The sequence below is a fragment of the Aythya fuligula genome, chromosome 4 (genome assembly GCF_009819795.1).
Source record: "Aythya fuligula isolate bAytFul2 chromosome 4, bAytFul2.pri, whole genome shotgun sequence".
NCBI classification, from domain to species: domain Eukaryota; kingdom Metazoa; phylum Chordata; class Aves; order Anseriformes; family Anatidae; genus Aythya; species Aythya fuligula.
The window spans coordinates 7,639,373-7,652,053 of NC_045562.1; the positions used below are offsets into that span (position 1 = coordinate 7,639,373).

General features: G+C 43.0%; 1 protein-coding gene across 1 annotated transcript; it reads left to right on the plus strand.

Annotated features, from left to right (window-relative positions):
• Positions 1-1,375: 1,375 nt before the first annotated feature.
• Positions 1,376-9,395, plus strand: LOC116489131 (alcohol dehydrogenase class-3). Its single transcript, XM_032187261.1, has 9 exons — positions 1,376-1,427; positions 2,342-2,443; positions 3,022-3,163; positions 3,735-3,822; positions 4,547-4,766; positions 5,261-5,521; positions 6,251-6,386; positions 7,091-7,229; positions 9,079-9,395. The coding sequence occupies exons 1-9, from the start codon at positions 1,416-1,418 to the stop codon at positions 9,101-9,103; spliced, it is 1,125 nt and encodes a 374-aa protein (XP_032043152.1). The 5' UTR covers positions 1,376-1,415; the 3' UTR covers positions 9,104-9,395.
• The last annotated feature ends 3,286 nt before the right edge of the window (positions 9,396-12,681 follow it).

Here is a 12,681-nt window from a genome sequence, read left to right on the forward strand (position 1 = left end):
TTGCTAAAAAGCACTGCCTCCAGGAGATGAACAATAATACAATTCAAAAAATAAAAAGAATTTAAAAAGAAGCCATGTAGATCCCTAGCTGTTTTGGGCTCCCTTTCCCTTGCAACATGGAAAAGAGAACTCCCTCCATGCAAAAACACAACTGCCAGGCCTTTCTCCCACATGCTCACAGTGCGTCCAAGCCCCCCTCTTCTCCCAACCCTGGCTGGTGCAAAACATCTGCCAGAATAGCATATGAGAGACCACGACCAACCCAACATAGGAAATAGAGTAGCACTAGGAGGCCTCGCCTACAGACCCTTCCCATATAAACCTGAAACACACATGACAAAGCATATATAGTTCAGCCAACTGCTCCGTGTGGTGACCTGATTTACTTGCATGGTTCAGAGAATAGAAAGAAAGTGGCAAAACTATATACCACATCGACGGGCTTCCGAGAGTAGAAGGCAACCCTAGAGACAACATGACAAAACAGCAAGAAGGGGAAATGAAAAAAAATAAAAAACAATGCATTTATCTCTGAAGTTGGGCACTGAGCATTAAGAAGTTATGATTAATGGAGTTACAATTTAGGTACTTATGCTTTTATCTGCCAGAATCAGCACTTGTAGTTTCCAGAACATCAGTGATAGGGCCACTAAGAGAAGCTGAGCACCTGTGGAGTTGAGCTAACCAGAATGCTTGGAGGCTTTTTGGGAGCACTGACAAAGCAGGGGTGATCAGGAGCACATGCTCTGGGTGCAGATCCTCTCCCTAACCCCCAGCCTGACCCTCCCCTGTCCCAGCTCCATGCCGTCCCCTCGGGTCCTGTCGCTGTCCCCAGAGAGCAGAGCTCAGCGCCTGCCCCTCCGCTTCCCTCATGAGGAAGCTTTAGCCTTCATAGACTTCCTTTGGACACTGTCTGACAGTTTTATGTCTTTCTTATACTGTGGCACCCAAAACTGCTCTCAGTTCTTGGGGTGAGGCCACACCAGCACAGAGCAGAGCGGGACAATCCCTTCCCTTGAGCGGCTGGCAGTGCTGTGCCTGAAGCACCCCAGGGCACGCAGAGGACTCATGTTCAACTTGTCATTACGCCATTAAATACTGTAGTTATTATTTACGCCATCAAACCCCATCAAGCTACCAGTGGCACTTGCTGACTCCTGGTACCTAGTTGAGGGGGGACGGGACCTCAGCACCCCCCCCGCAACACCTCAGGGGTCGGCGCCTGACTGGGACCGGGGCATGGAGACCCCCGCCCTGCCATGGGGTGGCAGCGAAGGGATGGAGGGAGGCGCTGAGGGAGGCACCCGCCATCTTCCCGCCCCTCCTCAGCCCCCGGCCATGGCTCCAGCGGCCATGCGTGTGCCCGCCTTGGAGCGGGGCGGGGTCGGGGTCGCCCTCCCCTTCCGTCCGGAGCGATGGCGAGCGGGGTGAGGCAGCGAGCGGGGTCCCCGTCCCCCCTGGTCCCGTCCTGTCCCCCTCTGTCCCCCTCCACTTTGTGTCACTGCGCTTTGGGGGGGGGGGGGTCGCCCCGAGACTCCCCCTCCAGCACCGGGAGGCTTCGACTAACGACGGAAATAATGGGATTTGGGGTTTTGGGAGACCTATATTGGCAACAAAATTAATGGGATTTGGGGATTTCTGCGTGCACCCGCGGCCGTCGCCATCCCAGCAGCCGGTTCAGGGTTCTGTGGTGAAATCCCCTGGTGCGGTTTGGCAGCGTTCAGCCGGGTAGCAAGGAACAGAGCAAAGGGAATTTGGCCCCAGGGAGCAATCCCTGCTTGCTCTGCTGGGGCTATAAGGTTTTTAAAAGGGCCTTTTTGGGTCGGCAGCAGTCGTTTCAGCGATTTTTGCACGTGGCTGTGCTGTTTGGGGTGCGGTGAGAGTGGTAGCCCTCTTGTTACGGAACAAGAAGCCCACCTTTAATGTGGGGGTCTCGAGCTGTTACGTGACTTCCAGTTTGCTTTCCAAATTTCTGAACGAGCACTCTGTGCTCAAGGACCACCTCTTACACACATACCTGTTTTATTTTAAACCACCGCTTTTATTATGCAATCTCTCCATTCCTGTTGCTCGTTTCACTGCAGTGTTTGTATATGTCCCAAGCAGTCCTGGGTTTATTATACTTTTGCACAATAAGAGAATAACATTCAAAGTTCAGATCTTGGTTCATTCACTCAGCTTCCTGGGAGCAAATGTAGACCATTTAAGCCTTTGTGCTGAAATGATGTATCTCAGATCTGGGATTCTTTCCAAAAGCCAGTAGCCTTTCTCTCATTTCCTTGCTTGGTTGAACAAGAATTATTTTAACAGATGTTCTCTTTTTCTTGTTGATGTCTTTTAGGTTATTAAATGCAGGGCTGCTGTTGCCTGGGAGGCAGGTAAACCTCTCTCTCTTGAGGAGGTGGAGGTTGCTCCACCAAAAGCTCATGAAGTCCGCATCAAGGTAATTACATCAATCTTTACCTGTATCCATTATGTTTTGGGAGACTGAGTATTAAAGCTGTTTACCAACAGAATAAACATTGAATGGATAGCATTAGTTCATTAGTATCTCAGCGGTTTTACAAAGAAGAAAATTATGGTGTTTAGACCTTCTTTTTATGGAAAACATCTTTGATTTCTGTTGGTCTCAGTCCAGAGCCTGGTCTAAAGTTCATAGCTAGACTTGGAGGTTGATTATTTCAAATCCAGGAACCCAGCCTGCATTGAGATGACTTGGACTACAGATTTATTGCCCGAGGAAACAAGATGACATCATCTACCCCTTTCAACAGCAGGACATAGTTGGTGGAATAAGAAAAGATGCACTATCCCCCAAATTTTCTTTTTTCAAAGTGTGACGTATACTTTGTGCTGTGCCAGGAGTGATACAGCTTGCTGTATCACAAATGTTACTAGGATTGGCAAACTCCTATTGGCAATTTTGCTGAATGACCAACCAAAGGTTAATATTTAAATCTATGCTACTATTCTATTCTTCAAGATACCTTGACTTATTTATATTTATCTATTTACTTATAGATAGTCGCCACTGCTGTCTGTCACACTGATGCCTATACACTGAGCGGTGCTGATCCTGAAGGATGCTTCCCTGTGATTTTGGGTCATGAGGGAGCAGGAATTGTGGAGAGCGTTGGGGAAGGAGTAACAAAAGTAAAGCCGGGTAAGAAAATACCTGACATCTTACAAGTTTTCTGACTTCCTTAAAAGTGTGACTTTACTATAATGGCAACTGTCAAATTGGGCCATTCACTTGCTCTATTGCAGGATATAATGTTTTATTCTGAATGTCTGCATACATTTCTTTTGTCTGAGGAATAACACTAATCTATTCAATGTACACTTGGTTTAAAGATTGGAAGACTCCAGATTTCTTGCTTGAAATTGGATCGATATAGTTAGAAGATTTTATTTTTTTTTTCAAATGAAAGTTGTTACCTGTTCTTTTAAACAACTTAATTGTGTTACTATTGGTTTGAGGTTGTTTTGCTTTACAGTAAGTTCCTATTTGTTCTGGAACGATAAAGTTCTGATTGTCTGCTCAGAGATGAGAAAAAGTGTTTTATCTAGCACTCTAACAGTGCTACTCTGGACTGTAAGCAGATTGTAAAAAGAAATGAACAGTTTTAAATCAACAGTTGCTCACATAAAAGCCATACAAACTGAATAACTCTGCTTCTCTCTTTATGCCTTGCTTGACTCACTATTAGCCAGATATTTTTTTTCCTCTCTAGGGGATACCGTTATCCCTCTGTACATCCCCCAGTGTGGCGAGTGCAAATTCTGCAAGAATCCTAAAACTAATCTGTGTCAAAAGATCAGGTCTGTTTGCTTTTTATCTTGACACACGATATAGTATTTGTTTGACATATACCTGTTCTAGTTATCAAAAGTAAGAAAGTACATGTTTTAAGGAATCAGACACTACTTTGCATTCTTCCTTAAGATTTCTCCTTAAATAAATCTGTTTTTTTGTTTGTACATTTGTAAAGGTGTAAGCTGGTAGCCTGTTTCTACAGCTCTGAAAACATAAATGCTCTGACTCTGTATTTAATCCATACTTAAAGGAAATACTTCAGGGAATTTAGCTCTTGCTGCAAACACTGAAGGCTTTGAGTGGTACAGAGTTATAGAGAGAGCTCTTTTTCCTTAATACACGCTTGTCTGCTGATTTTGCAGCTGGGTCCAATAAGCAAAAACCCAGGGACATAACTGATGGCTGCTGCTCGAGGGAAGCAGACTAAAGGAGGTGAATGAAGATGGGAGTGTGGTACCATGGCACAAGCAGTTAGCACTGGTAGCTAACAGGGTCAACGTGCTGATCCAACTCCCAATTCTTTCTATGCTTCCTTGGAGGAATTAACAATATTAAATGTTTTATTAGGAGACTAGTGTCTAATTTCTGTAAATTCATGGGTTTACTGGAATGTTCCAAAAATTACGGTGCAATTATGTGACTGTATCCCTGTGCTACTTACACAATACTGTCTAGTGAGAGTAATTACTGCTTAAGGCTCTGACTCTACTTTCCTGTCTTTGCCTTAAGAGTTACTCAAGGGAAAGGAGTCATGCCTGATGGTACCAGCAGATTCACCTGCAAAGGAAAGCAGATTTACCACTTCATGGGGACGAGCACCTTCTCGGAGTACACGGTGGTGGCTGACATCTCCGTAGCTAAGATAGACGCTGCAGCACCTCTCGATAAAGTGTGTCTGCTGGGCTGCGGCATCTCCACTGGCTATGGGGCTGTTGTTAACACTGCCAAGGTAAAGGCTGTAGACATGATGTACCAAATTTCTGTTCTTTTATGCTCTTCAGCTGGTGAAATTTAACTAAGAATTTCAAACGTCCGTACAGGGCAGATCAGGTCAGAAGAAAATTAGAGGGTTAGACAAAATCCACGTGGGAGATGCTGCATGTCTTTTAATACCAACTTTGCTTTTCCTGAAATCACTTTCCCAACTCATCTTAATCTGGGTGCAAGTCATTCTGGTAGTTTTGAAGGTCAGGGTGGGAGGGAGAGACAGTAGGTGAGCACACATGAGGCTGGGGCAGGTTATGGAAGTCAAGTCTTTGGGCAAGAAGGAGAGCCTAGCACGTAAAGAGGTTTTCTATAAACTTTCCATAGAGTTTGCCTTATTGAAGCGATAAAGTCTTGTAGCCATATATATTTACCACCCCATTTTCTTCGTAACAGACTTGGGTTTTTAACTAATGTGGAAGAATCTTCTCTGTTGCTCATGGCTTTTTCTTCACCTAGGTGGAACCTGGCTCCACGTGTGCCGTCTTTGGTTTAGGAGGAGTTGGGCTGGCAGTTATCATGGGCTGTAAAGTTGCCGGAGCATCCCGGATCATTGGCATTGACATTAACAAGGATAAGTACGCCAAAGCCAAGGAGTTTGGAGCTACCGAGTGCATTAACCCTCAGGACTTCAAGAAGCCCATCCAGGAGGTGCTGGTTGAAATGACCGACGGTGGCGTAGACTACTCCTTCGAGTGCATCGGTAACGTTGGAGTCATGGTGAGTGAGTGCAGAACAGCAGCAAGGGGAGGGAGGGCACAGCTGGTTGCCACTTCGTTGTTCAGCTAAATAGGAAACCCAGCTGCTTGCTTGTTACAGGAAACATGCCATGCTATTTTTTTTTTTTCAAATAGTAATAATGGCTGTGACTAAGAAGGACAATTTACATCAAACCCTAAATATGCAAATCCTGTTTCTTATACTTTGCAGAAGTTTTTCTATCCTGAGTTTTCAGCTGCTGAAAAATTAACAAAAAACACATAAAATGTATTGTACAATGTACAATATATAATTTACTTATAATAATAATAATAATTTACAAATGTAAAATCTCAAGGACCGCTCGAAATCTCCCTTCTCCCCCAGATAATTAATTTAACTTTTAGAATCATAGAAGTATTGCTGAACGTAAGGCGAGGCTTTCAGGAATGACAACAGCATTTCTGATCTGTCAGTAACATGGTCTGCGTTGTCTCTGCTTGCAGTTTATCCCAGCTTCTAGGGGAGTGACTTTTTTGGAAGCCAGATGGGATATGACAAGAGCAATCTTTAACGTGTAAGGAGTCTGAACCAATGGGAAACTTAACCTAATTTTCAGGGGATTTATTGTCCCTTAAACACCAACGTGGCGATTCATTAACTGGGGGAGAGGAAGTGCAACCTGTGCCAGTCTAAGTAGCATTAACATTAGCAGTAAACGATCTGTTCTTGTCCTGTTCTTCTGTGAAGAGGGCTGCCTTGGAAGCCTGCCACAAGGGCTGGGGAGTCAGCGTGATCGTTGGAGTGGCTGCTGCTGGTCAGGAGATCTCTACACGGCCATTCCAGCTTGTAACTGGGCGGACATGGAAGGGGACCGCCTTTGGAGGTAACTCTTGCTTTGGGGATAAAAGTAATTTGCTGGGGGCTAAATGCAGGAAGAACTTGATATTCCTACAGACTGTCTACAGATAAACACACTGAAATAAACACATGAAATACAAGATCTCACATATTTCAAAGAGAGCATATAACCACCCACTAGTCAGTTCTATAGCAGTGGTATAGTGGGATTGCTTTCTTATTAGCACAAGGTTTGGGATGCAGCAAAGGACCTGGTCTTCGGGGAGATGTGAACTCAAAGGTGGTTTTGTTGCTTAGTCAGTAAGCAAATTGCGGGGCTAAAATGGGAACTTACAAAAGAACTTGAAAATAAAAAGCAACAAAGTCCTGATAGACCTTTTCTGCCATCAAACCAGAAACCTGGTGAGACTTTTACAGCCACAAGGGGCTGACAGAGATGCTAGTGCATGCTTTCCTAGGTGAGGGCTGCTCTATGCCAAACGTTGAAATACCTAGTGAAAGGTTAGTGCGCTAACGTGGCTGGATAATGTGTGCCCTTGCCAGATCTAGCTGCCCTCTGACATTCCTTATTCACTGCCTGAGGAGAGCAGGAGTAACAAACACCACCAATCTCGGTTCCTTTTCACATTTATCAGATGATAACCTGTAAAAGGGCTGTATGTTTTCCTTCCTCTTTGTACAGAGGTGTGTGGAAAGGGCAAAAACAAATGCACACTCACTGTCTTTCAGGCTGGAAGAGCGTAGACAACGTGCCTAAACTGGTGACTGACTACATGTCCAAAAAGATCAAAGTGGATGAATTTGTGACTCACACCTTGCCTTTTGACAAAATTAACGAGGCCTTTGAGCTGATGCATACAGGAAAGAGGTAACGTTCATAATACTTCAGTTGTGTTTGTTGGTGGGACAGTGTCAAGATACAGGTTCCCTGCCCACTGTCATGTTTTAAACAGGTAGGATAAGAGCTGACAGGTACCATGCACTTTTATTCTGAGATAAATGCACATTCTCTGAGCTCCTCTCCATATGCCAGAACACAGGCAGAAGGTGAAAAACAAGCAACAATGTCTAAGGGAAATATGCAGATCAGTAAAGTTGATAAAGGGGACAAGCCAGTCTTAGCTTTCCATTTCTAAAAGTATTGCTTAAACATTCCTCCTTAAAAAAATAAACGTAGAGAGAATGAAGGAGAGTTATCACAAATACATCTTTACAAGTCATTAAGCCATTAGTCTAATTTGGCTGTTAACTAAATAATAGATTTCGTTGTATTTTCAAACAATTATTTAGGATAGATGACCAGCAGAAACAGTCACTTGCAATGATCTTTAAATATATATATTTTTTCAATATTTTTCTCTAGTTTGAACTGGGGTTGAACACCAACATGTGCTTCTTAATTTGTACTTCTTAATGTGGCCAGATCACTTTAACAGCAGCTTCTGCCTTCATTAAGGTTAGCAGCGGTTTAGACTGTTCATACTGCAAACTTCTGCCATCCACTGGAGGTGGTGAAAAACCTGCTGGATGCTTACTGAGCCGTGCTGCTCTCATAGCAGTATACCATGTAAGGGTTGTGATCGGGTTGCAGCAGTAGCACAAGGCTCAAAGTGTAGGGTATGCTCACCAGAGGATAGATTGGGTGATGCCTGTGAAGCCCTGTACAGATACAGGAGTGGACGTGCTTGAAGGAAAACAGAGACTACCTGGGGATGCTCTGGCAGGATTTGCATCTGCAGGTTAAAATCCAAGGCGGAAGGATTAGTCAGCTTTAACCTGAGAAATGTTAAAGTTTGCTCTGCTGTGTCAAGTGCAGGCCTCTTTGAAATAAGAATTGTATTGAGATGCTCTCTAACTTGTTGGAAATTCATAGACTGGCATAGCTACCGCTGTCTCTTGGAATAGAAACCAGCTTATCAGCAGTCCAGGTTGCATACATTTTCAGAAGGTGTTTTCAAGAAAGAATCAGATAGTGGAAAAGGAAAATTGGAGAGATGCTCTAGTAAAAAAGACTCTCTCTTCCTACATATTTACATGAATCTCTTTCCATACTTTGCTTTACCTGCACATGGGTAAATAGATATCAGCCTTACTGCAAGAATCCACAACAGTCTTTCTGTTTGACCTCAATCCATATTGATATTATAACTTCCTCAAAAATGACTTTCTCTGCTTTTCCTGATACTTTATCTGTGTTCCTAATTTGGATAAGTCAGTTAACATTAACCACATTTGTACCTTTTACAAATTTGAAGCACTGCATCATCTATGCAAATTTATTCCAGCAGTTGATCCCCGTACCCAGTTACAAAATCTTATGCTCATGCAGGAATAAATCATCAAAATGATTATGTCCTATTAAAATAATAATGAAAGCTACTTAAAATTCGCCAAGCAGCCAAAAGAGGGAAAACCTGTAAATACTGATTTTTCATAATCAATATTCTTGGGTAGTTACTGAAAACTGACACACGTAGTTTGAAAAGGCTTCCTTCCATTTTAAGTACACCCTTCTGGGGGAAGAACTAAAAAATGAATAATGAGCATTTAGCAACCCATTTTTAGGCAGGATTGTTAATAAATATTTATTAGAGGTATAATTTTATTTTTATAAGAAGTTGAAGTTAATTGAGAGTATGTCTCAATAGTGAAGGGGAAGGAAAGGAGAAAATGGACATATTTGTAATTCTTTTTTTTTTTTTTTTTTTCATTTTAAGCATTCGAACAGTCCTCAAGTTTTAGAGACAAACGTGGACCTTCCTGCCAGCCAGCCACATGGTAACTCTCCTTTTGTAATGGAGTTTCTGATAGAGGGTAGAATCAGGTAAATGCAAACTCACCAGGACGAGGAGGATGATACATTTTAGGGTGATCATGATGAATACTAAATAACTGTTTCTTCTGAAAAAAACAATCAGTAACCACTGGGGAGCGTTACATAATTAACACTGATGTTGGAACTTCTATTTCTGTACCTGTTCCTCAAATTCAGTAATGCTTAATTCAATATAGTTAATAAAAGCTCATTTCTAAACAGAGTGTTGGAATTACTGACCGTAAAGATGCTGAAGGCTGTGTCGCTGTTTTCTTCTTGAGGCTGTGTATTATTCTAATAGAGGAAGAGTGTTTTTCAGAGTCGTGTGCTGCAACTGCAGCGCGAGAGGGGCAAGAACTGCAACAGCCCTCAAGCTTCTGAGGCTGTTCTGCGAAGAATTTACCACCCTGCTCTCTCTGGAAGCCACCCAGCAGAGCAGACAGGTTGGATGCATGACCTAAATGTCCAGGTGTCCCTGTGCTGCCTTATTTGCTATCTGGCTCGTGATGCTGGCTGCAGGCAGGGCTGTTCTGGAGATGAGAGCAGAGGAGCACTCCACTGGCTTGCCTTAGTGGCGTCCCCTCCAAGGCTTCAGTAGCACAGAGAAAGTTTTGTCATTTCCTTAAACTTACTGGCAATTGAGGAAGCCTACAGTCAGCACTGCAAAAACAAAACAAAACAAAAACAAATCTAACTTGGGATTGTTATCTGTAGTTGGCCAGAAATAGAATCGATCCACTGAAGAAGGGAGTACTACTGGTAGAGCAGCAGTTTTCCTCGTGTAGATCACGGGAAGAACAGTGAAAGGCCTTGACTGAGGAAGGCTTCAGGGTGGGTTGTGGTGTGTTTTGTTTTGTTTTTTTTTGTTATTAGTGTTATGTGTTTTAATTTGAAATTGCAGGGCTTTTTTTTTTTTTTTCTTTCTCCCCTTAACTATACTTTGACCCAACTGGATAGAATGTCTTGGCATCTAAGCCTGGAAGCAGCAGCATGGCAGGTCCAGAAAAAGGGGTGAGAGAAAACAGGCTGCAAACAGGGGTGGAAAAACTACCCCGTTTAAAATACGGTTGCATACATGAAAAGCCAAACATACTCATTAAGGGAGGGATTTCATTTTTAAAGTGAGACTGGTCAAAGCAACTGTTCAGAAAAATCTCAATGCAAACAGTAATCAGGTTAGTGGTGAGAGGCAATTGTCTTCTAATAATTACCTTGCCTCAAGACACTGCTATACAACTGGGACGCTCACATCTTTTCCATTTGTTATTGGAAAGTTACCCTGAGAGCACTCTAAGAATAGTTGAGGTAGCTTTATTTCTAACTTCGTTTAAGACACAGCAAGCAACAAAATCTAATTCCTGTTGAACGGCTTTAAAAATTGAATGTTAAGCAACTGGAAGAAATAACAAGTGAATTTCTACCAGGAAAGCAAGCCCTCCTGCGCAGCAGTGAGGTGATTCTCAGTACCTCATAAGCTCCAGAAATACCAGCTGAGCATCAGAGAATTAGGTTAAAAAAAAAACAGAAACCTTACTGTTAATAAGCAGTTCCCAGGAGGGCACTCTGTAACTGCAGGGTTATATCAATACAGTATTAGCTCAGCATCTTAGCAAAACCAACTGGATGCAACAGAACTAAAGTGCATACGCTGTAACAGGTGATCCTCTGGGTTACACATGCTCCATCATGCCCATGCCATTATGCTGGCTGGATTACATTCTTACTCTGGAGAACCTGCAGCTTAGGGTGTTTATGGAGAGCTGGTTCTGTAACACCAGGGCAAGAAAACAAAGACATTTAGCAATACAGGCGTTCAGTTCAAAGACTTAGTTTCTTCCCAGGCTGCGGAATTGATGGCCTAGCTGTTGGGTAGCAGTTTTCAGACTACTTTGTTCTGCAAAGCTGTTGATTAAATGAAGTGTCTTTGAAGTAATCCCTTTGTAGCTGCTCGGCTAACAGAGGGATTCATTAACACAAGTGCTCTTCCTTACACCTCATGCTTGGCGACTGAGGTACTGTATGAAATTGTACTATCTTGCCACATGCAGGGACTTCAGTGACCAAAAGTTTCCAATAAATAACTGCATGTAAAATGCATATACACTCTGCTGACTGTCATGTTGAAAGCGCAGCAGCACTGAACTAGCACTTGTTCCCTGCCCTCGTGCTGTTCCTTTCATTCAGCATTACCTAACACATCGTCTTTCCTTAAATATTCATGCCAATTTGCAAAAACAGCATGAAGTTTTCACACCATCACGTGTCATTTCAGAATTGGGGATGATAGTAACGGGAAAATACTTCCCGAGATTGTTTCAGAACAAATTGCACACTTGTGTTTTTTGGTAAGCGTGAACGACTTCTAAAAAGCACCATCAGAAAGTTAAAATTGTGTTGTTTTTCCTTTTGAAGTAGATAGCAATTCCTGCAAAAATCAAACACAAATCATTTCCCACATCCAGTCAGCACAAGTGCAATACATAATGTTCAAGCAAGGCTACAGCTAGATAGGTGAAAAAGGTCTTTTTGCAATATTTTTATTAAATAAGTTCTGTTCTCCAGGCTGATGTGTTACCTCATGTTCAAAGAACAAGGCGGAGATGTTCATCAAACTTTTCACTCGTTTAAAAATACCGCAATCGTATGAACTCGGTAGAAATTGTGGTTTCAATTCATAGGCAGAAATGCATAGCATCAGAGATTACCTGTGTTGAAAACTTGCAGTGTTGGATTTGGTCGTATCGGTGCAACAACAAAGAGGTATTCGGGTTACACATGCACAGGTTGAAGACTGGTTTTGAACTGTCTGCATGCATCTACGAGTGGGCTTGCGCCAGTGCAAGCAATCCTGGATATAAGTGAGCACGCTATATCCCGTTTTGGATCACAAAACTGTAATTTCTGTTAAAAGCAGCTGCAACTTTTTATTTCGTAGACCAAAACTGAAGTCCCCCATCACGCGCACACACACGCACATAGAAAAGGCAAGACTGCTGTGACCATTCGAGCGAGTGATATGGTAGGCAAACCTCCAGGACAGCCACCGCCCCGGCACGTTACGTTTCGTTCAGCACAGGCAATTCCACTCGGAGTACTACAGTCTGTTCTGTTAAAATCTATACACACGCACACACGCATACACACACGCACTCTAGATGCATCATTTCAGGTCACTTTACTGCATAATTAAAAATAATAATAAAGGTAATGAAAACATTGCAATGGAACTCTTACAGCAACAGAGGTCTGAGGCACTCAGGGCAGAGAAGACGGTTTCTGGTAAATTTGGTATTTGGTAGTGCGCGCGCGAGTCCAGTTCTGTGAAGCACTAACCCCTTTTCCCCACCTAAATTCTGCAGTGCCAAGGGGAGCCGAGGGGATCCAGTACCTCACGCTTGGGTCTAATGTGGCAATAAATCCACCAGCCACCTTGGTAAAAGGTGGGTTTTATGCCCGTGATGGTATGATTTTATGTCTGCGTTGGTTTGACTACTTCTTGCATGAC

Bases quoted from the DNA above. Each gene is read 5' to 3' on its own strand.
- LOC116489131 (XM_032187261.1), top strand. The intron at 5,522-6,250 runs GTGAGTGAGTGC...TCTTCTGTGAAG, and splicing joins TCGGTAACGTTGGAGTCATG to AGGGCTGCCTTGGAAGCCTG. The intron at 6,387-7,090 runs GTAACTCTTGCT...ACTGTCTTTCAG, and splicing joins GAAGGGGACCGCCTTTGGAG to GCTGGAAGAGCGTAGACAAC.